The sequence below is a fragment of the Podarcis melisellensis genome (genome assembly GCF_964234715.1).
Source record: "Podarcis melisellensis genome assembly, chromosome: 4".
Classification (NCBI taxonomy): domain Eukaryota; kingdom Metazoa; phylum Chordata; class Lepidosauria; order Squamata; family Lacertidae; genus Podarcis; species Podarcis melisellensis.
The window spans coordinates 41,102,447-41,127,656 of NC_138531.1; the positions used below are offsets into that span (position 1 = coordinate 41,102,447).

At 40.3% G+C, this 25,210-nt stretch overlaps 1 protein-coding gene across 10 annotated transcripts in view; it reads right to left on the bottom strand.

Annotated features, from left to right (window-relative positions):
* Nucleotides 1–1,274: 1,274 nt before the first annotated feature.
* The window catches only part of MAP7D2 (MAP7 domain containing 2), a 51,746-nt gene continuing 27,810 nt past the window's right edge, over nucleotides 1,275–25,210 (bottom strand). The window contains exons 1-16 of one of the 10 annotated variants that reach the window (XM_081909191.1): nucleotides 23,284–23,727; nucleotides 22,975–23,089; nucleotides 22,079–22,174; nucleotides 20,153–20,263; nucleotides 17,676–17,798; nucleotides 16,716–16,864; nucleotides 14,681–14,808; nucleotides 11,658–11,902; nucleotides 10,502–10,628; nucleotides 9,987–10,191; nucleotides 8,910–9,014; nucleotides 8,023–8,076; nucleotides 6,714–6,792; nucleotides 4,567–4,753; nucleotides 3,708–3,983; nucleotides 1,275–2,877 (exon numbers count right to left, since the gene is read on the bottom strand). In XM_081909191.1, the coding sequence (XP_081765317.1) occupies nucleotides 3,734–3,983; nucleotides 4,567–4,753; nucleotides 6,714–6,792; nucleotides 8,023–8,076; nucleotides 8,910–9,014; nucleotides 9,987–10,191; nucleotides 10,502–10,628; nucleotides 11,658–11,902; nucleotides 14,681–14,808; nucleotides 16,716–16,864; nucleotides 17,676–17,798; nucleotides 20,153–20,263; nucleotides 22,079–22,174; nucleotides 22,975–23,074 (1,959 nt within the window). In that variant the 5' untranslated portion in view covers nucleotides 23,075–23,089; nucleotides 23,284–23,727 and the 3' untranslated portion in view covers nucleotides 1,275–2,877; nucleotides 3,708–3,733. Of the gene's footprint in view, nucleotides 2,878–3,707; nucleotides 3,984–4,150; nucleotides 4,234–4,566; nucleotides 4,754–6,713; nucleotides 6,793–8,022; nucleotides 8,077–8,909; nucleotides 9,015–9,986; nucleotides 10,192–10,501; nucleotides 10,629–11,657; nucleotides 11,903–14,680; nucleotides 14,809–16,715; nucleotides 16,865–17,675; nucleotides 17,799–20,152; nucleotides 20,264–22,078; nucleotides 22,175–22,974; nucleotides 23,090–23,283; nucleotides 23,728–25,210 lie in introns of those variants that run through there. The other 9 variants (XM_081909185.1, XM_081909183.1, XR_014167920.1 and 6 more) reach the window with 9 other exon arrangements.

Sequence of the window (25,210 nt, forward strand, 5' to 3'; positions counted from 1 at the left end):
ACATGTAGTAAGTGTGGTAGTTATATATCCTCTGAATGCAAAATGGAAGGCGTATTAAGCAATGCAGATAATGGGCTATCTCCACTAGCGAGGAAGGAGCTGACTTACTCCTGATATGCACCTTGTTGAATCTCATGACTTACTTATCAGTGTTGGTTTGGGGTCAGTTGTTATCAGAAAAGGGTGGGTCGCTGCAGAACTATGGAGTTACCTAAACACTTTGAGAAGAACTTGTCTGAGAAGACTTGGGAGAATTGCCAGACTTCAGGACTCCAAAAACTAAGCTGTTGCACGACTGTGTGCACCCGAACTCATACCTATTGATAGCTTTATCCTTCATTTAATGTGTCTGTAGAGTAAGTAATAGAACCCTGCCTGGAACCCTGGAAAGCTACTACCAGTTAGTGTGTAGACAATACGGACTGAAATAAATGGGCCAATATTGTGGTCTGACTGAGTACAGTGGTACCTCGGGTTAAGTACTTAATTCGTTCTGGAGGTCCGTTCTTAACCTGAAACTGTTCTTAAACTGAGGTACCACTTTAGCTAATGGGGCCTCCCGCTGCCACCGCCGCACAATTTCTGTCCTCATCCTGAAGCAAAGTTCATAACCCGAGGTACTATTTCTGGGTTAGCGGAGTCTGTAACCTGAAGCATATGTAACCTGAAGCGTATGTAACCCAAAGTACAACTGTATAATGTAGCTTCAGAAGGTCATATCCAAGGCTGTTGTGCAAGATCAGAATCACCACATGTACACTGTCGTATCTCTATAAAACTTTTTTAAGGGAGCAAAAAGTTATTCAATAATGAAACTGTCTGAACAACAGAGTGTTTTTTATAAAAATGCATGAATCACAGCAGGCCTTATCTTAGGATTCCTCCTTGTGTGTAAAAGTTTGAGAATACCTTTCTAAAAAATGATGTCTGCTGCCACAAGCAATTTTTGTAACTTTCTGAATTAAAAATAATTTGTGTTTTTAAAAATCTGCTACAGACTCGGACAATGTAGTCTATTTAAGAATCAATTGTGCTTGCATTTGGCTTTCATATGTTAAGTTGCTTTTGATTTATAGAAACTATCAATTTTTATTGTAGTAAACCTTGCGTTCTTGGTATTTCATGTAAAAGAGTTTTATGTCAAACTTTTTCCCTTGCATCTTTGGAGAAACTGTTTATTAAGTGTTTCAACACCTGAATACAAATACATTTTACCTGCAGAAAATGCTGTGTCATTAATCTGTCATAACTAAATACATTAACCACCACCACAATATGATTAAGTTCTTTATTGTTTATGAGGAAAACTGCAGAATTAACTTGGAAGAACACCATACCATGCTACCACATACTGCACAGTCACCAAGGAAGTATTTTTTGCTGAATGACATCAACATAAATATTGTAAGCATTTGGGTATATTATCACATAGCTTCAATAACTACTTAAATTTCTCAATACGTGCCCATTTTTAGAGTCACGAGAACAAAGCTACATTACATTTCAACACCCCCAACATATAAAAGTTTCCCATTTCTTTAGTTCCAACAGAATTGTCTTTTTTGTTGTCGTAAAGAACGGGACAGAGTTGTCCTCTAGGCAGCATAGAATACAGCATAAAAGGTAAGAAGAGTTCACCAAAAGTTGAAATTCCTTGTGCACAATCCAGGCTAAACGAAACACTCTTAAGGTTGATCCATTTCAAATTCAAGAGAAATTTAAGTGCTTGACTTGCCCTTTGGAATTAACGGATCTCAAAATGCTTAACTAGGCTGAATTATGCCCTTCATACATTATACAGAACATCTATGCATTCTCAACAAGAGCTTTCTTCATATACAATTGCAGAGTGAGAGAGGCTGATAAGACTATAGTGTTGCAGGAGTACGACTTTCAGCACTTGTGGTTATGTACCTTATAATATCTTGTTGCCCACGTATATATACTGTTTGCTGTTGATTATATGAAGCTGAGTTGTTGGATATTAGAGAATCCCATGAATGAAAACCACCTGGTGTTGATAACAGACACTGAATCTTGAACATTAACATATCATCATCCTGGACCCCATGATACAGTTACTTCTACAATAATATAATACATGTAATGATAAAACTTTCCCCCACAGTTAAAATTAAATACAGTGTGATAAGCTTTTGCTAATTTGATTTTAGCACTATATTAGTGGTAGCTCCAATTCAGTGCCAACTCAGTTACCGACAGATCAGAAAGTACTACAAATAAAATTGTTATGTGCCATATTTTAATGAGTGGTAATTCAAATGTTCCACTGTCTGCAAGAAAATCTATTGGATTCCAGCAGTTGCATATTTTTTCCAAGCCTTCTCAGTTATTGATTTGCAATAAGACACCTATAATAAATGGCATTTAAAAAATGACTTTTTCCCAAGAGGAAAAAAACACAAACAAACTGAAAGGCAAACACAGGAACAGCCATTTCATTTTAATGTGCATTTTTACGTACACACACACACACAATCCTGATAGCTCAATGACAAAATTAAAAGAATGGTTTTAAAATAAATTTTACTGACTCACTCGGGAGCCCACTGATAATATATTTATTTATATATATATATATATATACGTATATGTTTAATAACCATGTTTTCTTAGCAGCTAAAAGCTCAATTATAAAAAAGCTCCCACAAATATTCCCTGAAACCACTCAAACTGAAGTTTCCACTCCTGACCAAAATGACTACTTGCTCATCAATGCACATGGGAAGACAGTAAATTCAGTGCAGAGGAACATGATATCCAATGTTGAGGACTGCAGCAGCTTCTTAAAATGACGAGCTCTTGTTTGACCAACAGCAGCGTTGGAAGTGTCTATATTCTCCCAAATAACGCCATCTGTCAATCGGAAAAATAGACTGAGTTAGTTTATGTAAATCCAATGTTTTATTTGCAGATTATTATGTTAAATTGTTCAAATTTTCAGATTATTATACTGCATTTAATTGTTCTGGTCTTCACTTTCAACCTCTCAAGGCTTAAATGCATAACACTGTGCTAATCTTCAAGAAAGGAGACCCCTCAGACCCTCATAATTATAGACCCATTAGCCCTCTGGGTGTGGCCTCCAAATTATGCTATCTACTAAACAAAATTCAGGAATGAAGCAGTAAACCATTATCCAAACCCAACAGCTCTGAGCACATTAGATGGTTTTAAACACACACACACACAACAAAAAACCATCGCCCTCTTCCAAAGTACTGTTCACATGTTCAGTGAACCCATGAATGAGGCTGTCCTGTCTAGCAGCGCTCCTGACATCTCCCTCTGGCCACAGCCCATGATACCAATGTGTTCGGCCGAACAAATAAAAGGGAATCTGTGCATATAGAGAAGGGTTTCCCAAACTTTGGTCTCCAGCTGTTTTTGGACTACAGTTCCCATTATCCCTGACTACCGGTCCTGATAGCTAGGGATGGTGAGAGTTGTAGTCCAAAAACAGCTGGACAGCCAAGTTTGGGAAACCCTGATACAGAGGGACAGGCCAGTATTATCCACGTCAGCCCTGCTCCCCACTCACATGCTTACTAAAAGCACAAACAATACTTCTGAAGAGGGCTCATGAGCCCTGGTTTTCTTTTCAGTTGTGTGAAAGTCAGAAGGCAACACAAACACTGCCTGCAACAGGTAGCTAAACAATTGTACTTATTACTAGAATACAGTACCTTATTGCTAAGTAGTAGTGTGTTTGTCAACACAAAGTGTTGAGAGTTGTTTCCTGTCCTGGACTATTAAATCCGTCAATCAAGTTTTTATTACAGTCATCTATGCTGACACTTTCACTTGATAATTTTGGGTAAGTGGCCTGGCCAGTAAAATCTAGTAGATCTTGAAGAGCCTTCCCATTATTTGAGCCATTTTGGTCCAAAGAAACACCAGGCATAATTTCATTCAATGGTGAAAACTCAGGAATAGATATAAGCTCTTCTTTTGAAGCAGGACTGTTAAAAAAAAGAGTGAAAACCAGGTTACTAACATGTATGTTGCATAAAATTCATGACAATGCAAATCTCCTCAGATGATAAAAGTGTGATTTCAGCTCATCTATTTTACAGTAGGCAGATAATGAATGGCAAATAACTCAAGGTTGCAACCCTAGACAACTTACCTTGAAGAAAGCACTATTTGACACAGTAGGAATTGCTTCTGAGTAAACATGCATAGGATCAGGCTGCAGAATGCATTTTGCTCCTTTGTACACCATAGTTAAGAGCATCAAATATTGGTTCACAGATGCCCGTGGAAGGGAAGGAATGACAAAAGAATTGGAAGAAACATAGAACACAGCATGTTTCATTAAAGGATAAATGAAACTTTCAAATTATTAGGGCCAGGATACAAATTACTTTAGGTATTTATTTGTGCAAATTCAGCAAGATTTAAAATAATAGTATTTTTTTGAGAAGCATACCCCTGAACCATATCATACAAAAACACAAATCTAAAGCAGCAGCAGCAGGCACATGTAACAAATTGTGTGGTTCTTTGGATCCTGACTAAGATTATTTTTAAATGGTTATGTACCTCACATCCATAGACTGAACTTCATCTGTTGAATCATCAATGCTATTTGATTTCCCATCCATTGGGTTCAGCTGAATAAGGCCCATAAGTGGCTTAAGTCCATTAGAAAATACATCATGAGGGAAAGAGTCAGACACAGCACATCCCAGGCCTTTATCATCTTTGCAGCTTGTTAGTCCATTCATTTCTATGAAAAGGATGTCATGAGGAAATGTGATTGTAAAAGCAACAAGACAAGAAGTCATTGGTGAAAGCAAGCCACATATTTATTCCTACCCTTAATGCAGGATTTGTTCTCTAGGAAATGCAATTAAATATTATTGCCAGAAAGATGAAAATATGCAAGCTTGAAGTTTCACATGGGAAGCCTGAGATGTTGCAATTCAGTATGTGAGAGCCCTGAAGGTTCTCCACCAATAGGCAGGGGGAAAGAGGAAATCACATTTAGTAAAGGTGGCAGCCAGCTGCTCTCCTCATTATTGGGTTATAGACAACTAAGATACTCAGAGTAAACCCAGTGAAATCAATGGAATTAAGTCCAATAATTCCAATGGGTCTACTCCAGGTACAACTTTGCTGACTATCTGCCATGTGTAGTAGCTTATTTTCCCATTCCCCCACCCCCACTTTCAACAGGGGAACTTGTAGAAAAATAGTCACTAAGAATAAAAGTGGGGGAAACAATCAATGATTGGAAAAGGATAGAGAGCAGTTGTGTATTATTTCTATCCCCTGTAGTCTTTGGTGTCTGGGTGGAGAAGGCTTCAGAATTCTCAGGAGACAGAAGCTCACATAGACAGCCTTTGCTTATATGGCAGGTTTAATGTGTAAGTAGGCTTTAAGATATGAGCCCAGAATCATGCATACCTCCATAGGGCCTGTTCAATACTCATCTCCTGAAGTGGAGTTTTACTAAAATGAGAGAGCGCCTCCACCATGCACCTTGCTCATGGCACATAAAATAATATGGCTGAACTAGGAGATACTGCCTTTGTTTGAATAGGAACATAAGAGGCTACCTGATACAGAGTCTGTCTTGTCTGTCATACTTAGCCCAGTACTGCCTGCTGTTTATTCTACGATGACTGGTAGCAGTGACCCTCACAAATCTAGAACTGCTTCCATGTTCACTATACTGAAGGTGTTTGGAGATGAGGGTAGTGCTAAATGTTTATTTCTTGCCTTTCTGGGCACTGAAATTTATGTTTCGCATTTCTAGGCACATGCTCACTCAAAGTAACTTTTTTTAAAAAACATTTTTTAAAATTGCAGATCTTCCTCATTTACAAAAGCACATGCATTGTCTCTTTCTTCAGGTTGTGTTTTCCACAGATCAGTTACGGTACATTTGTCGTGAGACATTGGTGTTATATGCAGTATAGGGTTGGGAAGAAAGGGGGCGAGGGGACAGGGTGGGACAGCTTATGTTCTTTTACTTAGTGTATGGGTGGGGGTTTTCTGTCAGCATCACTTGGCTGGGTTCTCTTTCTATTCACTTGTTATGTTTCCTTGATGGTGAAAGAGGTTGGGGTGGCCTAGGGTGTGCTTGATTGTCTTTGCTTGGGCTGCAGTGGGATTCATTTGTTCATGTGTGAAGAGGGTGGTGTTGCTGGGATAAGTTAGCCATATTGAATCATATGCCATCAGTGGATTCGTGTTGTTGTCTTTTTGGGCTGTGTATGTGATAAAGCCATACCAGAGTGAAGGCATTCTCTTCTATTCCACCCCACGTCAGTTTCAGCCTATTGGTTAGCTTTTCTAGTAAGGCTGTCTCCCATACCACTTGATACCAGTGATCCATGTCTATTCCTGACAAGTCCCTCCAGTGTCTGGGTACGATGTTTCTGGCTACTGAGAGTGGGTGGGTCATGAGCTCTTTATAGTGTGAGTGGCACGCCCACTCAAGCTAACTTATGAGGTTTAATATTAAGAAGTAAAGCAATGTGAATAGCAAAACTAGCAAACACACATGAGAAGCAGGCCAAAATGACTACGTGTCTGCCAGAATAATACTATGGGCAGGCCAAACGCTTGAACTTTCAGGAAGTATTGCCAAAAATAGGAACAATCTAGCAAGTTTCATTGAAGCATGGATTTTGGAAGGCAATCAATACATAATTTAATATCAATACAGTGTTGTTTTTTACCTGCTTGATTGATAGCAGGTGGCTTTGGCTGTTTGTCCAGATTCAAAGATGATGGCACATCCAGCTGAATGTCTTCCTTCTGTATCAAACATGTAAAATTCACTAACTGCAGACCTTTCCAGAGGCGCAGCTGAACATTTATATCTTACCAGCTCTACTTTGCTCAAAATATTTTATATATACCCCACACAGCTTGTAACAAAACATTCTTAATCTCTTATTGTAGCATTCTCTATAAACATGACGGAAGCAGACAAAGGGAAAACAATGGCTGCAGAAGGAGATGGGTGAGAACTTCCAGCAAGATCCTTATATCATGTCTGCATTATCTGCTCCAGGGTGGGAAAGGTAAGCAGTCTCTAAGCCCTTGTACCAACACTAGTTCCCTGGGAACCTCAGATCTTTACTACGGGCACTGCAGGTTGGTATCTATGCAGATCAGAGATGCCCTGCCCACATGCCAGATTCTCTGACAATTTTTATTTTTTTTAAGCAAAGCTCAATCAAGGTGCTCTGTGGGAAGGGAGGAGGTGACAAGGGTTTAAAATAGCTACAGCCCCTGTTTTTTCTCTCTCATGTCGCTTGGACTAATAACTGCAGAAGCAACAGCCATTTGATCCAGGTAGTTCCTCTCTTCACTATTCAGGCTTGCGAGGATAACAAGCAAAATGTACCCCAGCCAGCTCTTCAGTTATTTGCACAGTAGTACTAATTGCTTTGGTCTTTGACCATTACTCTTGAAGAGCCTATCATTTAACCAAGTACGTAGAATAAAGTAGGAGCAGTAAGCGATTAAGAGTCAAACTACATGTTACGTCCAGTTATGCGTTTCTTCCTGCCCTGTTCTGTCTGTGTTACTGAAAAGTAGCCACAAGTGGCTGCAGCTGAGAAAAAGCAGAATGGGAGGGAGGAGGGGACAGCTCAAATACTTCTGTTCCTGCTGTTTACCTTCCCAAAATGCCCTCTCTAAGTTGCTTTCCTCCATGTAGCAGCGGAGGTAAATGCTGCATGAACTGTGTACTTTGGAACTAAGATAGAAGGCACAATACATTTGTTTTCATCTCTCCCCCTTAGAGGCATTAAGAAAGGTAGTATTTGCCATTATGTTGCCCCATGTTTGCACATATTTGGTTTCTTCTGCTGTTTATATGAGAGAGAAACAATTGTGACCCTTCTAAGAGGGCCCAAAGTGGCCACTTATATTACAAATGAAGATTAATCCTCAGATTTCTGGGGCAATGGCATTTATTGTATGTTGAACTACATAATTCTACACTTCCAAGGAAAGGAAGGACATTCTGTTCCACACCTTGATTTCTGGTGTTTCGCTTTTTCTTGTCCTTTTCATTATTTCATCTATTCTCTGAAAAGAAAAAGAAAATGATTATGTTGTTTATTATCCTTTGCTTTCCAAAACTGAAAGTGCTAAGCTAACTGAGATTGCATCAATATATAGCACAGAAGAAATATCTCCCCATTCTACAGACATGTGAGGCTCAAATAAGGTATAAATCTTGGGCTGTACATATTTTATGGGCTAATAGCCGTAAATAAATAAATTGAATTGAATCTTGGGCTGGCCACATAAGGCAATGTCACCAAGTCATATTTCTGAATCACTGCTGTTAGAATCTTCCAATATGGATTTCTTTAATATGGTTCATCTATGTAATGAAAATGCAATGGCAAGTCACCAGTGCCAGCAATTTCGTACCATCTGATTAAAGACAGTTGCCATACATGTAACAGAGTAAGTATCTTTTAACTCTGCTTTTGTTAGAGTAGCCTTTCCCAACCAACTTTGGGTCCCCAGATGGTGTTGGACTACAATTCCCATCATCCCTAGCTAGCAAGCCAGTACTCAGAGATGAGGGGAGTTGTAGTTGTAGCAACATATGGGGACCCAAGTTGGAAAAAGATGTGTTAGAGACTGTGTAGGATTATTACAGCCCTATTAACCATGATCCTATACAGAAAGGTTACAACTGGTAGGCAGATCCCATGCATACCGATTGGCTGCTCCCAAATCTGAAGAGGATCATAATTTTGAACAGAATTTATAATGAACAATTACATTTGACATTAGGACCTCAACCACATCATCAAGCTTTTCTTGTTTATTTAGAGATGCATTTGATAAACTTATGAGGACAAAAGTAACAAGGCTGTCACCCGTGATATGGACAATTTCTCTACCTTCTTTCGCTCCAGTCTTTCTTGCTCTATCTGCTGCATGATTTGTTCCCTTTCCAGACGCAGATGCTCAGCCGCCTCCCGGGCCTTCGCTTCTGCTGCTTCTTTCTAATTAAACACACATAAGCCACCAAAAAAACACACCTTATTCATTCCATCACAGACAACTTTCCAGACTCCAGAAAATGTGAGTGGACAGTATTTCCCTAAAATATAGCACCAAAGCTTTCTGCTAGGGTTTTGTGTCTGTGTGGGCTATTTTTTCCTGAATGGTTGTGGTTCCACTCATCTTCCCATGTGGGTGTGCCGGACTGTAGTGGACGTAGCCTTGCTAGTGCCACCAGTTCCCCAAAAGGTGTAAGAACACAGAGAGCTGCCTTCTAGCAATTTAGAGCGCTAGTCGAATTACTTCAGTATTGTCTATACAGACCTAGAGGTGGCTGAGATCGAATCTGGGAAATTTGACATGCAAAGCACATGCTCAACTACTGAGCTATGACAATTCCCAGGTGGCCCTGCAAACCCACCTGGAAAAGGGATTTAAACATGCTCTAAGCAGTACAAATCCCATCCATACGGATGGAATTGTAGTTAAATGTCAAAGAGCTAACAGATCTAAGTCAGGACATATAGTTAGCATTTAGCATGTATGTCATTTTAAAGGGCAGTAACTATAGGCACCTGAGGTTTAACACGTTCTACATAATGTGTGACATGCTTAATAATGCTGGACTTAGATCAATGGCAGAGGACATGTCTTGCATACAGATGTCTGCATTTTAAACCCCAAAGTATTGAAATGATAATGGATCACGGGAGATGGATAATGAAAAGATCTGTACATGAGACTTCCAGGAAACCAAGAGCGGTTTAGAGCTATGCCAGTGGTCTGACTCTGAATAAAAAGTAACAATGTATGTTCATCTATGATAAACCTACAGAAGCATTACGTACTACATTTCTGCTTTTTACAAAACATAATTATTATTCTGAAATATTAGGCTCTATCTTGAAAAGGGCTGCATGGTCAAAACACTTCTTAAATAGTACATATGGTCTTATACCTCCAAAAGGCCATACCTGCATCTCAATCATAGCTTGCAATTCCTTTTCTTGTTTTTCCCTTAGCAGGATTTCTTCTTCCGCTCTCCTCCTAGCTTCCTCCTCCGCTGCTCTCCTAGCTTCTTCCTCTTCACGCCTTCTTTCCTCCTCTCTCTTGCGAGCCTCTTCCTCCCGGCGAATCCTCTCTTCCTCTTCCTTTCTTTTCAGCTCTTCTCTCTCTAGCCTGAAAAGCCACAGAAATACTTATTTTAGGACTGGCAGAGGGAGCTATACCTTGCATAACACTTACATATTGCACAGAATTGTGTACTTTTGTCATGTTTCCTTGGGAAATGGGAGATGTGCCCTAATTTTTGGGGGATCCAGTTCTGCGAAATCATGGATATGGACTCACTATAGTTTAGATAAGTTAACTAATCCATTCCAACTAATTCATTCATTCTAATTAAAAGGTCTCTTAACAGCAGAAATGAGAAACTGTCCAAGTGTGTGCTGTTATTAATGGAGAAGTGGGGATGGGGTAGGGAAAATACCTTTCACGTTCTTCTCTCTCCTGCTTTTCTTTTTCCTCTTGTTCTTTCTGGAGACGAGCTTGGCGCCTCTTCTCTGCTAAAATCCTTGTAGCTTCTTCGGCATCAGTAGTTCCTGCTGCAAGTTTCCCTAAACAGTTTGTTGTTCCGGTTAAAACATTATAGACTGCAGCCCAGGAAACACTGGGCAACCTGAACATTCAGTGGAATTTCACTTCATTTCTTTAAAGCATTACTAAACCACTTCATATTCAGAAAGAAACAAAACCTCAAAACAATCAGGAGACAATCAGGTCCTGTATCCACAGCAGTGATCTGAAGAGGAACGACTGCTGGGAGGAGTGTAGAAAGAAGAAACGCCATGGTGCAGCTGGAACAGCAGAACCAGATGCCTTCATTTGCCCCAGCTGTAACAGAACATGTCACTTCTATATTGGTCTCTACAGCCACAGCAAGCACTGTGACTTTCAAATGGTTTGACTTCACCCCTGAAGACGCACTCACTCATCCGCTGCCTCCCAAGACAGACAGATGCCAACTAATATAATGTCATCACATGTGTTAATGTAATGTGTGTAAAGCACAGGATTTGATGGACGTAGTTAAGGTTGTACTAATAAGTGGCTCCAAATTAGTAAGCAGAGAAGAATATCTAGAAAGTATATCAAGGTAGTTGTATCAAAGTGAAATGAACAACAGCTCTTTCCCCCAGGAAACTACCTCAGTTAGTTGTATAAATTAATCCTTTGTTTCACTGTTTAAAAGATAACGTTGATATAGTATTTCTAATTGCACCTGCAATTCATGTTATCTTCAGTAAAGCAGGGCATGTTCCTGTACTGAGAGAGGTTGACACCACAGCAAGAAAAAGCACAAGAAATATCCAGGAATCGATGTCAGGCTTCTCAATACGTTTTGCTTACCAATGGCCCAATAGTTTATTCTTGACATTATACCTACTACTAGACCTAACTGAATATTCTATTAAGACTTCTAAAGATAAAGGCATTTCTGACATCCTCTGGATCAGTGCCAAATTTCCTTTGCCACAAAGATGGAAATGATAGAACTACATATCTGATATATAAGGAGTTAAGAGGCATTACAGAAGAAGCAAAAACACAACAAAAGCAAAAAGGCAAAAGCAAAAAAGGCACACCTTCACTGCTTTCGGTCTTTCCTGCAGAAGGCAGAGATTTTTCAGCTAGATGTTGGCTTACAGCCTCTTCACCAGGTGATCCTTGATTTTTCTGACCAGCAGTCTCCCTTTGCTGGTCTTTATGCTTTTCTGCCCTTTTCTTAGGCGTTTCTTGGTTGAGATTTGAAGTGGCACGGTGTTTCACAGGAGAAGCCGGATACTGTTTAGTAGTTTTGGGAGACTGTGGGTAAGTCTTCGTAAGGGTTCTAAAAATAAATTCAAATAAATAATTCAATACTGTATTACCAAGAGATCCCAGGAAGGACAGGTCAATTGTTAACTGATCTTAACCTTGGTTGATTTCTCCCACTTTCCCACTCTTTGCCCTTTTACATCAAATAAAACATTTTATTTTTATTTTATTTTAAAGCTGCAAACATGATAGAGTATGAGGATTAAGCTTGCAAACTGTCTGTTCTTAGGCAAAACAGGACTGTGACCAAAAAAAATTTGGAAGAAACAAATCATGTGCCAGGCAGCAAATTAGTCTGTTAAAAAAACAGGGAGAGAGAAATTGTGCCAACTGGGATTAACAGCAAATCCATTTCATACTTGTTCACACAAATTACACTGTCATGAGGCAATCTGGTAGGTTCACAAAACATGAAAATACTTGAAGCATTACTCCAGGGAGGAAATTGAGTCTATGACAAACATACCCTGGGCTTGTATCAATACACAAGTTTATCTCATCTTGTTTGTGTGAGAATATGCCCTAACAATTAAGCAAAGACACTACTGCACATTTTCTGTGGTCTATATTGAGTTCAGTATTTTGCAGGTCAATTCTATCCAGTGATGCGGACTGATCAATGAACTGTTGTGCTGCAGTATTACATTTTGTGCTTGTTTTGCTGTTGTTATCTGTCTGTTGAAAACTTCAGTAAAAATAATTCAAAGAGGGAGACACTGTAGAATACATTTAAAGAACTTCTGAATTTATACTATCTGTTTTTGACTGGGAACACAGTTTGGTACATTTACTATTTTAAAGTAACCAGTATCTACTTTTAAGTGAGTTTTTTTTGTTGTTTTGTCCAGTCAGCTGATTCTATAGATTTTTGTAGACACCACCCTATTACTCAATATCTATACCACTTTCTGACTCAGCTCTAATTTCAGGCAGATAAACTTCTTTGTCCCTTTTGTCCTCTAGTCAGCATTTCTTGGTTTCCGATTAACCCTTTATTTTCTGTTTATGAACCTTTTGGCCATATATACATCTTTCCCTCCTTTTTACTTTTTTCTTTACTATGCTATTCGCTTTATCAAAGCACATCTTGCAGGAAGTAACATCTTGTTCACCTTATGTATGAGCTATTTCTCTCTCTTTTCCAAACAAAATTGCCTTGGAAAATAACCTTTACAAATTTTGTGAGAATCTAAAGTACTGCACTGCCAGTTCAATGTATCCAGCAGGAATGTTAGTCAGTCTGCTGTTCAACAGCAGCGGCAGCAGCAACACTCTCGTTCAATGCTCGATTGCCAGTTAGTTTTGATAGGCACTTTTGAGAGGATATCCAAGCAAGCTCTGTCTATATGCCCTCAGTGGCAACATTCCAGCTGTTGGCCACTTTAAACCCTTACATGACTACCCTCTAACTGGTTCCACATCCATAGAATTGGCTATTCCTTACTTCTGCTGCTTTTATGCTCTTCCCCTCCATCTGATGTAGGTGATGATCCTAAGCTAGTACAGTGGTACCTCGGGTTACATACGCTTCAGGTTACAGACTCCACTAACCCAGAAATAGTACCTCGGGTTAAGAACTTTGCTTCAGGATGAGAACAGAAATCGTGCTCCGGCGGCGGCGCGGCAGCAGCAGGAGGCCCCATTAGCTAAAGTGGTGCTTCAGGTTAAGAACAGTTTCAGGTTAAGAACGGGCCTCCGGAACGAATTAAGCACTTAACCCGAGGTACCACTGTAATAACTTTAGCTACCATTATTTTCTGTGATATAGTTGGACTAGGTGCATTAAATCAGTGGTTTTACAACTAATTAAGGGTACAATCATAAAAATAAATTTGTTTGTAGATTTTAACGGTCCTCCTCAGCGAACATTTTTTTAACCCAGGCCAGACTCCAAGTTTGTGGGTCCTAGACAGGCCATGCTCAGCAACCCACCCACCCCCTCAACCCAACACTACCTGTCCTCTCTTGCCTGGAAGTGTATTTGCTCACAAGTTTACATAGCAATGGCTGGTTCATTACAAGTCACATGAATGCAAGGAGAGGATGGGGCAGCACTCATTTTCTGCTCACAGGCTCCAGGCCATGACACAACTTTGCCAGGTAAACCTGCAACCAAGCCCATGTGAGCAGGATGGGGAGGCTGACAGCCTCCTCATCTCATGCATAAGTAGGTTTACCCAGTGGTGGCAGTGGCCTGTGATGGACTGCCACCAAGTAAACTGATGAAGGAGTGGCGCCGTGAGTAACTGTCCAAAGCGTTCTGAGCCACTGGAAGTGAGTGGCTGTTCCCAGAAAAGTGTCAGTTCTATTGCTAACAGACAAATGTAATCAAGCTAAGTGACGAATCTTGCTTACTCATCTATGCCCTCAAAATATAATAAGACACTTTATTGGCAACCTAGGCATCTCTAAAGAATTTGGGCCAGGATTGGCTTGGGAAATACTCCATAGCAACAGATGTTCAACATGCTACAGAACAAACGAAAAAGTAAAAAGTGATTCAACATGATTAGAATCCTGTGTTCAGGAAATTGCTGGTTTCCTCTTCAGATATATTATGATAATGAAACTGATGACTTTAAGACTGGCATTTTTCTCTTGAAAACCGCCTATGCCCTCCCTTCTTTCCCCTGCATCAGACTGCTCATTGAGGCAGAGGGGAAACTGCATTCTGATGAATTCCGTCCCTAATTCTCCCACTGGCTGCTTTAGGGACAAGGGGAAGGCTGAAGCGACTGTGAGGGAGGATGGGGAAAAGGGTGGCCAATCAGATTTTGCTGAATTGTCTTACTTAGGAGTTGCAGGTGAACCAGATCGCTTGGACATGGCTGCTGGAGAATCAGATCTTCTAAGAGGAGATCCCAAACCAGATGGTGTGCCAGGGGTCGTGGGCCGCTTCTCCTTCTTTTTCTTCTCATTCTTAAAAAAGAAGACGACGAAAGACAGGTACTTTTGGCATCTGATGAAACAGATTTAGCACAGATACCCACAAACAGACTTGTATGTACAAACCAAAATTGTATTTTAATTTTTTTAAACAAGTATTGTGAAAGCTTGCAACATTTTCCCCCTATGGCCATTAAAGCTCCACTAAATCTTTATATATACACACAAATATAATATACAATATATATATTAGATAATCAAAATACTGCAGTGGCAAAGTATTTCAGTTAAGTGCCCTTGCATAGAGTTCTCTCAGGGTATTTTACAAGCAGTGGTCAAGTTCCAAAGTATCATATAGAAACCCAAGCAGGGCAACCTGCTTTTGAAACTGAACGGAATTTTTAAAAGCCGTTTGCTATTAGTGAAATGTTGGGGATGCGGAAGTCAAACATGCTACTGGTGTAGCCGCAATGCTCTGAAATACAAGAGAAGATGCAGAGGGACCTTAATAAAATATATAAATCCCACCCTCCCAACTGCTGCTGTGTTTCTTGGTTAACAAAACAAACTGGAGTTATAACAAGGTTTGGGAGGGAGTATCAACTTGTGACCATTCTGCAGAATTTTTGAGGGAAGCTTAAGTTCTGGGGGATCTGAAGGGTGGGTCAGAGACTTAGCATCTCATATTCTTATTTTAGTGTTTTACAAGTGAAAGCAACTTATTCCATTACGTAATAACTTTCGAATGGTCAAGTGATATCCTCTGATGTCCAAAATTCTACAGTACATTGAAGAAAGCAATGTTTATTTAAATTACTTGTATCCTATCTTTCCATGTTAAACTTTCAATGTGACTTTTATTTCCAAACTTAAACTAAAAATAACAGTACAATAAAATTAGGTGAATTCATACCAACCTGAGTCCTATACATGCAACCATTTTTAAAACATGGTACCTTACTATTGCATGAATTACTCTTGATGAAGAAGAATCAAGCAAATTACACATACATTATTCGAAGTACTGTAGTTATAACTAGTGCAAAATGTAGGTCGGCATAACCATGATCAAGCAGTTTGCACTATACAGAAACATATCTCTGGCATTTGACTATGTCTAGCGCTAACCCCTAGCCACCTGTTCTTATTATTAATTTATTCTTCTCAATACACATACTTGAGTATTATTGAAGAAGAAAAATACCACAGGCTGTTACTCTTATTGTTTTACCCTTGTGGTACTTGGTTAGTTATCAGACAGAATTCCAAGAGCGCACCCTAGTGTCCACAAATATTATAAAATTAGAAATGTACATGAATGCATTAAAACATTTCCCTTCTTATTTGCAGCGCCACGCGGAGCTGAAACAAACACAAAACAAATCCTCTAGCAGCAAGGGAAACTGTCAAAACCTACCCCAATTAAGCATTAGCATACTTTAGCTCTTACAAGCTAAACTATTTTTCTGCTGAGTTAGGACGCAAGAAAGCAAGTTCAAATTTCAAAACAAATTATTTGTAGTGATGAACTCATATATATATATATATTTTAAAAACAACACCTTTAAAAGCATTGAAGTCAGCGCTTTAAAAGGTACAATGCACTGACGGTTATATCCTTTTAAGTTGCAGATTCTTATAATCTAATTTAAAGTTTCAAAAAACTGTTCCCATCTGGGAAATATAGTATCACACCAGACACACAGACTCCCTAAATACTTGACCCTTCAGCTCAACATAACAGAACTTAGTGCAAGCATCACTGCTTATGAATATCTAGAGAGCAGAGGAATGGGTGCAACAGAGTGGCTGGAAGCAGGAGAAACAGAGAGGCCATTTACTCTTTAAACACTGACCCACAGAATACCCAACAATCTTATAAATATACTTAAAAAATAAAAAGAGCATCTATCTTGGGTCCGGCCAAGTTTTAAGCCCACCTGTGGCACTTCTGCTGCAGTTGCTCCTTTCATTGCATCGGATGTTGACGCAGATGCTGCCTTCTTTCTCTCCATACTTCGAGTGGGCGAGGGCTTGTAAGGAGATTTAAGAGGGCTAGCTGGCGCTACACGAGGACAGATATGGAATACTAAAGAGTTATAGTACAATAGCCAGAGCAATAGGGAACACAGACAAAGAAAGCGAGGGCAGAAAAAAGGGGGGAGGAACAGCAATCTTTATTAGAAACAGAAAAACACAAACTGTCCAAACACATTAATAAACCATATTTTCTCTCTTTATACAACCACCACACATTTACTGAAGTGCCTTCACTAAGCTAAAAAACTTTAGGCCATAGGAATAAATAGTTCTTCTATTGACAGGTTTTAAAGATCTGGCCACTCCTAACAGATTAAAATCTCTTGTTGAGAATTATTTGCATTATCGGTCAATTTTTCATGACCACTTTAGATTCAGAAACATGTCTAAAGTAGTATCCTAAGGATTGGATAAATCAGCTCTAAAAGTGATACAAGGTACAGATATTACTAGTTTGATAACTAACTTTGAATCAGAGTAGTTCACTGGCTAGGAAATCATACTGTCTTGTTTAGCGTTAGTAAAACTGCTTTTAAAGTCCTAGTATGTCATCTGAATGGATACTACTAAGACTCCTAGAATTTTGAGTTAAGCTTAACTATAAATCACTATTTAGACAATTTTTAAATTTGTTTTGTTATTTGTTTACTTTCTAGCCAACCAAAATGTTACATTCTTCAACATAATTGCTAAGGCAACCAAGCAATAAAGCTCCTGGATAGAACTCTGCAGCTTGCCTTGTTTTTGAAGGATTATTATTACATGTAGAATAAGATTAATAAATCACCGGGGGTGGGGGTGGGAATCTTGAATTCTTTTTTTCTATGAGCCTAATACATTCCTTAAAACATTAGGTTTACCTGAATCACTGTATTGCTCAGAAAGCATTAATGTACTTCTGCTTCTGGCTAAAGAAGCTTGTGTGGGAGTCAATAGTCGAGAAATAATAAAGTTTTCCATAGGACTAAGGTGCATGCGATGAGCTGAAGAATGGAAACAAACGAAAAACATTAAGAAAAAAGCCACTTCAAAAAATTGCAAACAAACATAATGAATGGCCAAACGAAAATGAACGAAGGGGAAAAGAACAAATAACTGGGCATCTTGGAGAACTACAAATCCTTGGATTTAATTCTTCTTAGGAGGGCTTCGATTTTCAGGGTTTTAAGCAGAGTACCTTATGTGTTATTTGGTCTAACAAGCAGAATGGACATTAACGTATTAGCCTCCCTTATGAATTTCCACACTTCTTCATTAATATACGAGACACTTGTGTGGAAGGGTATGGTATATTATATGCAACGATATTGTAGGTTAGATAATGCTAGAACTATTAATGAATGCCTTGATTTATGAAGTGCTGCACCAAGACAGCAGTTTCAGAGCAACAAGTGCTAGAATATTAATTCTAAGCCATTCCTTCCAGTGTTGAAGTCAGCAATATTAGCACCTGGCAGTTTGCCCTACTCCATGCTATACAGCTAAACTAATCTTCCAGCCCCTTTTTGCCTGCTAACTAATAAGCTTCCGGGTCATAGGAGTTGTGGAGTCCAGGACAAATGTACACTGGCTTAAGAGAAAGATTACATAGCAAATGGGAGCAGAATCAGCTAGCTCTGCATTGAATGTCAGGCACAGGACTGGATGTTAAACCCTATTTAGATCCATCGCTTCTACCATTATAGTGAAAACTGCTTAACAGGATCAGGTGGTAGGTAGGCTGTGATCCAAAGCACACAAGAACGGAATTAAGTTCCACAGAAAATTAATAGAATACCATTGTTGCACCAAAAAAAGCACCAAAAAAATGTTTACAACTCCAGGCTCAAATAAAGTTTACAACAGAAAAAAGCAAAAACTTCCTGTAAGCAGTGAAAAATGAAGATGAGGGGGAATAACTATTCTCTTTTACAGTGGTACCTCGGGTTACATATGCTTCAGGTTACAGACTCTGCTAACCCAGAAATAGTACCTCGGGTTAAGAACTTTGCTTCAGGATGAGAACAGAAATCGTGTCCCGGTGGCAGCAGCAGGAGGCCCCATTAGCTAAAGTGGTTGCTTCAAGTTAAGAACGGACCTCCAGAACGAATTAAGTATGTAACCAGAGGTACCACTGTACTGTAATTAAATATTTTCCTGCTTGGTATTATTGCTGACATGGCATGGATTGCCGAAGCCCAGTAAATCTACCCTCAGACGTAGGTTATATTAATCCATTCCACTATGGAGGCCTATTTCTCCCCCCACAAAACATGCCCAAGGAGCTCGCTCTTGCTTTCTTCTGTCTACAGCAGTCTCTCTCAGACTTCTTCAATATGGACCCTCTCTTCAAAACATGTCCCGTTCTGTTCTGCCCTGCCCCAGCCTAGCACAATGAGCATGCACAGAGTTTTGCAGACAGGCTGCTGTGTGTAAGGATCTATGCACTAGTATATGAATCTCAACGCTGGCATTAGAAGACAAACAGAGCTGGGTTGCTCTGATCTCTAGTCTTAAAATAACACACAGGCAACCGTCATGAGAACAAAGCAGCTGCTCTTCTCCTACATGCAGCTAGCTCCACAAATACTGTGTGGATCAGTGAGATTCAAGAGGCACGGGAGAACCCTTTCCTACAAGTTCCACAATTGCCTAGAAATCCACCTGTGCATCCACTACGGCGAGGTACTCCACATCCTCTGGGAGTGACCTGTCCTACAGCTTGAGTGCCACAGGTGTACAATGGAGGCCACCTATTAGCCATCCAAATTTTCCCCTAAGGGAAATACTTGTTTCTTGGCATATCTGGTAATGGAAAATGTCAAAATTAAAAATCAAACCACTAAGGTTGTAGGCTATACTAAGGTTACTAGACGTCTCAATTTCCCAGGGACAGTCCCCGGATTTACAAATCAGTTCTCTGACAAAATCCATTCATTCCTACTGAAGTTGAAAAGTGTCCCTGGATTCATTGAAAAAAATCTGGTAACCTTAGGCTATACTCCTTAGAACTACTGAAATGGACGAGGTTTATGCTGAAGAGAGAGAGAGAAAAAAGCGGCTTTGATGCCTGTTTTAAAATTTAAAGTTCTTACCTAAGCAATACTGAAATGTCTGAAAACAGGACTCTTCGTTTTCTAAGGGAAAGTTTCCTTAATATACTTAACCAAAAAAAGAAAACTGAAGTGATTTCTGCACTGATTTCTGGTAAACATTACTGCTTTCAGAGGATTAACCAATTGAGAAAAGGAAGGGGCTGGGGGCTGGGGATGGAGAAGAGAGAAAAAGAGAGATGCACTTTAAACACAAAAGGAGAGAGATCATTTCTGGTGCGACAATGAGCAGCACATTCACTTGCCTCTGTCAGGGGAACATGTTATTGTTGCTGTGGAGTGGGAGAGGCGCTTATTGATAGGCGACTCCATTTGCTTTGGCAGATTCATTGTAGAAGCTGAAAGTTTGTCACATGCTGCAGAGAGATGCATTGAAGACATTTATATTCATTCCACAGTGCCAAATGCTCCCACAGCTAACCTTTAATTTTGTTACTGTGGACCTTGTGAATGAATCAGCACAAAGAATAAAGCACATCTGATAAAATCCACAGGCTGGAGCTGCTCGCCCTGTCTGTCTGTGAGCTGTAATTCAAGGCAGACTTTTGGCTTACAAACATTTCAGTGTTACAGTATGGTGTAAGATTATCTTATAGTGACTGGGGAGGGGGAATAGTACTAAAGAACAACATAAATGAATAAAAATTAACTCTACTTTTCTTTAAGCAACAGTGATGCGACAAACATATCCTGCTTTTTGCCTACGCCGTGTTGACGCTGGAAGACTTCCCACAATTTTCAAACAATTCAGAGCTCTAGAACAGTGTTGGGGAACCTGTGGCCCTCCAGTTAGGCTGCACTAAAACTCCCATCATCCTTGACCACTGATTATCCTGTATGGGACTAAAGGAAGGTGTGAAACTCTAGATGTTAAGAACATCCGGACACAGAAGTCAGAGGTTGGGCTCAAACCACCAAGTTTCTGGTTAACAGCCAGACACAATGACCCATAGGGCCACCTGACTAAGGAAGTCACAGAATCATACGAGTTTGTAGTGTTGGAAAGGACCCACAAGCGTCACCTAGTCCAACCCCCTGCAATGCAAGAATATTTTGCCCAATGTGGGGCTTGGACCCATGACCCTGAGATTAAGAGCTGCATGGGGGGGTGGTCTGCAATTGTGTTATGTGCAACTCAGAAGACATGGAATCCCCATCTCTAGGTTCTAGGTGTACACCTGTAGAACTTGGGAGAAGGCAGTGGATTGCACTCCCCTTGCTTACTTCTGCTTGGTCAAATGTACTGTGCAGGAGAGGGTCGTGTTGCTTCACTGTCACATTGCACTGCCCTATCCCTTCTACCTAGTGGAAACAGACCAATGATAGGGATGAAGCTACCCCCTTCTGCTAAGTTGGTTGGTTCTCCTTCCCTTCCATTCCATGACAATGCCCTCTGCACTTCACTATTGGAGGGCCAGGAGAACCTCCAGAACAGTCTTATTGGACTTAATTCAAAATAAGGGTTCAAATAACGATCCATTCTATTATTAGGTGATAGGTGCATGGCTCCTAAAGGTAACTGGGAATTAATTCTACTTGTTCATATTGTAACTTGTTCATTGTAACTGAAATGTTTTAAACTAGTCCTGTCCCCACCTAGAGAAGCTATTCAAAAGGCACACAGTACACATGACACATGTATGTCCCACACTAGGGAAAAAAGGAAATGAACTTGACAACATCTAGTAGGAACAGGATTCAAATCACCATTATGACGTTGGAATGCCAAGCATGCATTGCTTCGTTTATAACAAAACAACAACAACAACCAGACAGTGAAGTTCATGGGTGCAATCCACCAAGCCCTCTTGCCACAAAGCCTCCACTGCAACAGGATTTGTGTTGCATAAACTCTAAGCCAGGGGAGGGGAACCTGTAGCCCTCCAAACGTTGCAGGACTCCAACTCCCACCAGCCCTAGCCAGCACGGCCAATGGTAAGGGATGATGGAACTTGTAGTCCGGTGACATCTACATGGCCACAGGTTCCCCTCCCCGAAGAAATGGCAGCAGTGACGCTTGGGGGAACTGAATCCAGAATTTCTGGTAACAATGCTGTCAAGGATTGAACTGAAACAACAGAGAACACACAGGAAGTTAGGGGGGAGGACAAAATTGGTGGATGCGTTAAAAGTGATAAACGACACTATGGCACTGTGAGACTCTCAAATACCATTGGCGGAATCAGCAGCAGCAGTTGAGGCCACAGAGTCTGGAAGGAGGGTGTTGGCAGCTAAACCTAGAGGGGGTGGGGTATTTTCTGATTCACCTACACAACAACAGAAAAAATCAGAGCAAAGAGGTGATAGATCACATCAATAACATTAAAATCCCAAACAATACAGGAGGTATTTTAATAAGCCTGTTTCTGGAAATGTTAAGAGATTATCCTTCTCCTTTTTCTGTACTGCCTTGTTGGGGGGCGGGGGGAGGAATCATACTAAAGACTTCAGCTTAAACAGGGATGCTTATACTTTTTTGGCTGCTGTATTATCACTTGGGAGATATTTCACATGAACAAAACCTATTGGGAAAAGCTGGTGAATTCACAACAAATTTAAATGCTTTCTGAACAACATAAAAGCTAATACATGGTTGGTGGTTAAAAAAAAGGAAGCTTGCTTTGAAACGGAACTGAAAAGAGAGCAGCTAGAGAAAAAGGGTAAAGAGAACAATTCATTTCCAGCAGTAAATACTGCACAATCATGGAGAAGTCTCCCCTGAGATTTTAGGAGTGCCTGAGCTAAAAATAAATTGTGTTCTGCAGTGTCACACAGAGCCTATAGCCATCGACAATGCAGTGGTTTATTTTCCATGGTGTCTTAATTCCCCCTACCCCACGCCTGGTATATAATCTGCGTAGAGAAACTTCGGTGTTGGCCCATTTCCAAGAAGATACCAGGGCATGAAATACAGTAAGCAGTCTCAAAATCCTTTTTTAAATGATGCACCTCGACAACCTCTCCCTCACACATCACAGTCTACTGTCACAACAGATTTTGCTTTCTTTTTTTAATCCCAAGCCTTTGCAGTTTGGAATCTGCAATGCAGCCAGGCTGCTTCACTCACCATCTCTGTCGCCTGAGCCTGCAGCCAGTGCTCCTCCCCACGACCATCTCTTCTGTTTCTGCTCTAGCTGCTGACTTCTTTCCATGGATCTCCGCATCATAGCCTCTAATCGTTCCTAAGCAATTATTGCAGAAAGCAACAACAACTGAATCCAGGTCTGACTTTCTTAAAGAGCCCTTGTCACAGGGAGAGGGGGAGAAAAAGACTCAATCTTTATTCCAGCTATGCATACAAGCAGTGCTCAAAATGGTCCTTTTACCAATACTGTAAAGAGAAGTGAGGAAATAAGGCATTGGCATGTCCACTCACCTCAAAATATATGTATCCTTTGTCTGCAGTCACTACTGAGGTCAGTACAGAGGCTGAAGTTAGCAACACAAGTTACATCACCTCCAAGCATCTGCTCCTGCTGGCAAGATTGCTGCTGTGGCTCTGCCTGGGCTTAATTTGTTTAAGAATAATGCATGAGAAAGCATTAACTCTGTCATCTCAGCAGAGCTATGTCTTCTGCCTCAGTGGTGAGTTGCTGCAATGATTCCTTCCAATCACACAGAAACCTTCCTTTAATGTATGCAATCACCAGTTTGGTGGCGTATTATTTTTATATTTTTCAAAAAAAGCAACAACAACCTGAAAACCTGCTAAGCAGCTTAAGAATTAATATTTTTTATTTACTATAGCTAGGTGTTTTCATTATTTTTTCCATTAGCTAAAATCGTGTCAAGTTTTTTTATGGGTGGGGGAAAGAAAAGAAACTCCATTTTTCTCCCCTCATAATTTCTCCTTCCAAGGGTGATCCCTATAAATTGTCTTCCCACCCCCCACTCCACCCCCTGACCTGTTTCCCAAGTAACATTCCTTTGTCACACAGCAGATGGCAACCCTGGAATATGATACTGAACTCTCAGACCTGAATTTTATATTCCATGGGTAGTATTTGTTTATCCTTGTCGAATGGAAGTGTTGCATTTGGAACAGGGAAGCAATCATTCAAATCTTTGCTGAGTCACAAAGCTCACATTCACAATCTCTCTGGATAATATACCTTACAGGATTGTTTTGAGGATAAAATAGAGTGACTTGACAGGAGGAAGGGCAAAATAAAAACACAGTAAATTCTCACATGGTAAATGAATTCTACATTTCACCGATATGGGATGGAGAGTAAGTGATTCAAGCATCCAGCCAGGGCATATGGTATAGTCCCCTTCATGGACCCATAAAACCCAAGACTGCAACGAGAGGGACAGCTTCTTTTAAGAGCACTGCACATGGCAAACCTATTCATCACAGAGAAGTGTTTTATCACTAACTGGTTAGCTTTCTACATGTAGGGTGAACACTAACATCAGGTGGCTTTATAACAAACGATACTCCTACTGGCAAGGTGAAGTTGTCAGTTTGCTTAGAAAGGCTTTGAGACTTTCAAGGAATAACGTAGATCCACTTTTGGGAACTGAACTAGTGATCTGTGGGTTCTTACCAATAACTTACACATCAACTGCAAAGCTGGTAAACAATGACTTGTACTTTGTTACTTTTGTACAAAACCTAGCACATATTAGGCATGGGCCTGAATAATAAATCCTCATGATAAAGGACAAAAGCGTCACTTATCAATATGCTGTCCAGGTTAAGCCTTTTGTGACTTAGAGAAACTGGTAGTCATTTAGGACATTCATAAGCCAAACCCAAAGACTAAACCGCACCTCAAAGGCCAAGCTCTTATTGGTTCAGAAGGTAACCCAGTCAACTCTCACTATTATCAAAAAACTGCATCAAGGAGGAAGAGCCATAGCATGCTTTTCTAAAAAACTCAAAAATGACTTGTCTCCCCCCCCCCCCCCCGCCTTCCTCAATGCATCAATGTTCACAGAAACAGCTCTAGACAACCAACCTTAACCTACAATTTTGGGAGTCAAAGGAAAGATGGCAGAGGTTCACCTTCCCACTGCTCCCAAGTTAGAGCAACCATTCACCATGAACTCAAGTCTCTCCAGGCCCCTACTGTGCCCATGCAGTCCTTGATCCATTATTATCCAGAGCAACAACTCCTATGCCCATCTCTCAGTGACACCCAACTTCCAGATCTAGACATGCTGCAGCAGCTTGCCTACCTACACCTCGTTCCTGCCTGTCACATTTGGTACCCTGTGTCACAGAGGCCTGTCTAGCATCTTAATGGCACCAGACAGTTTACTGTCACTTGGTGGCATCTCTCTGCACACCACTCTTC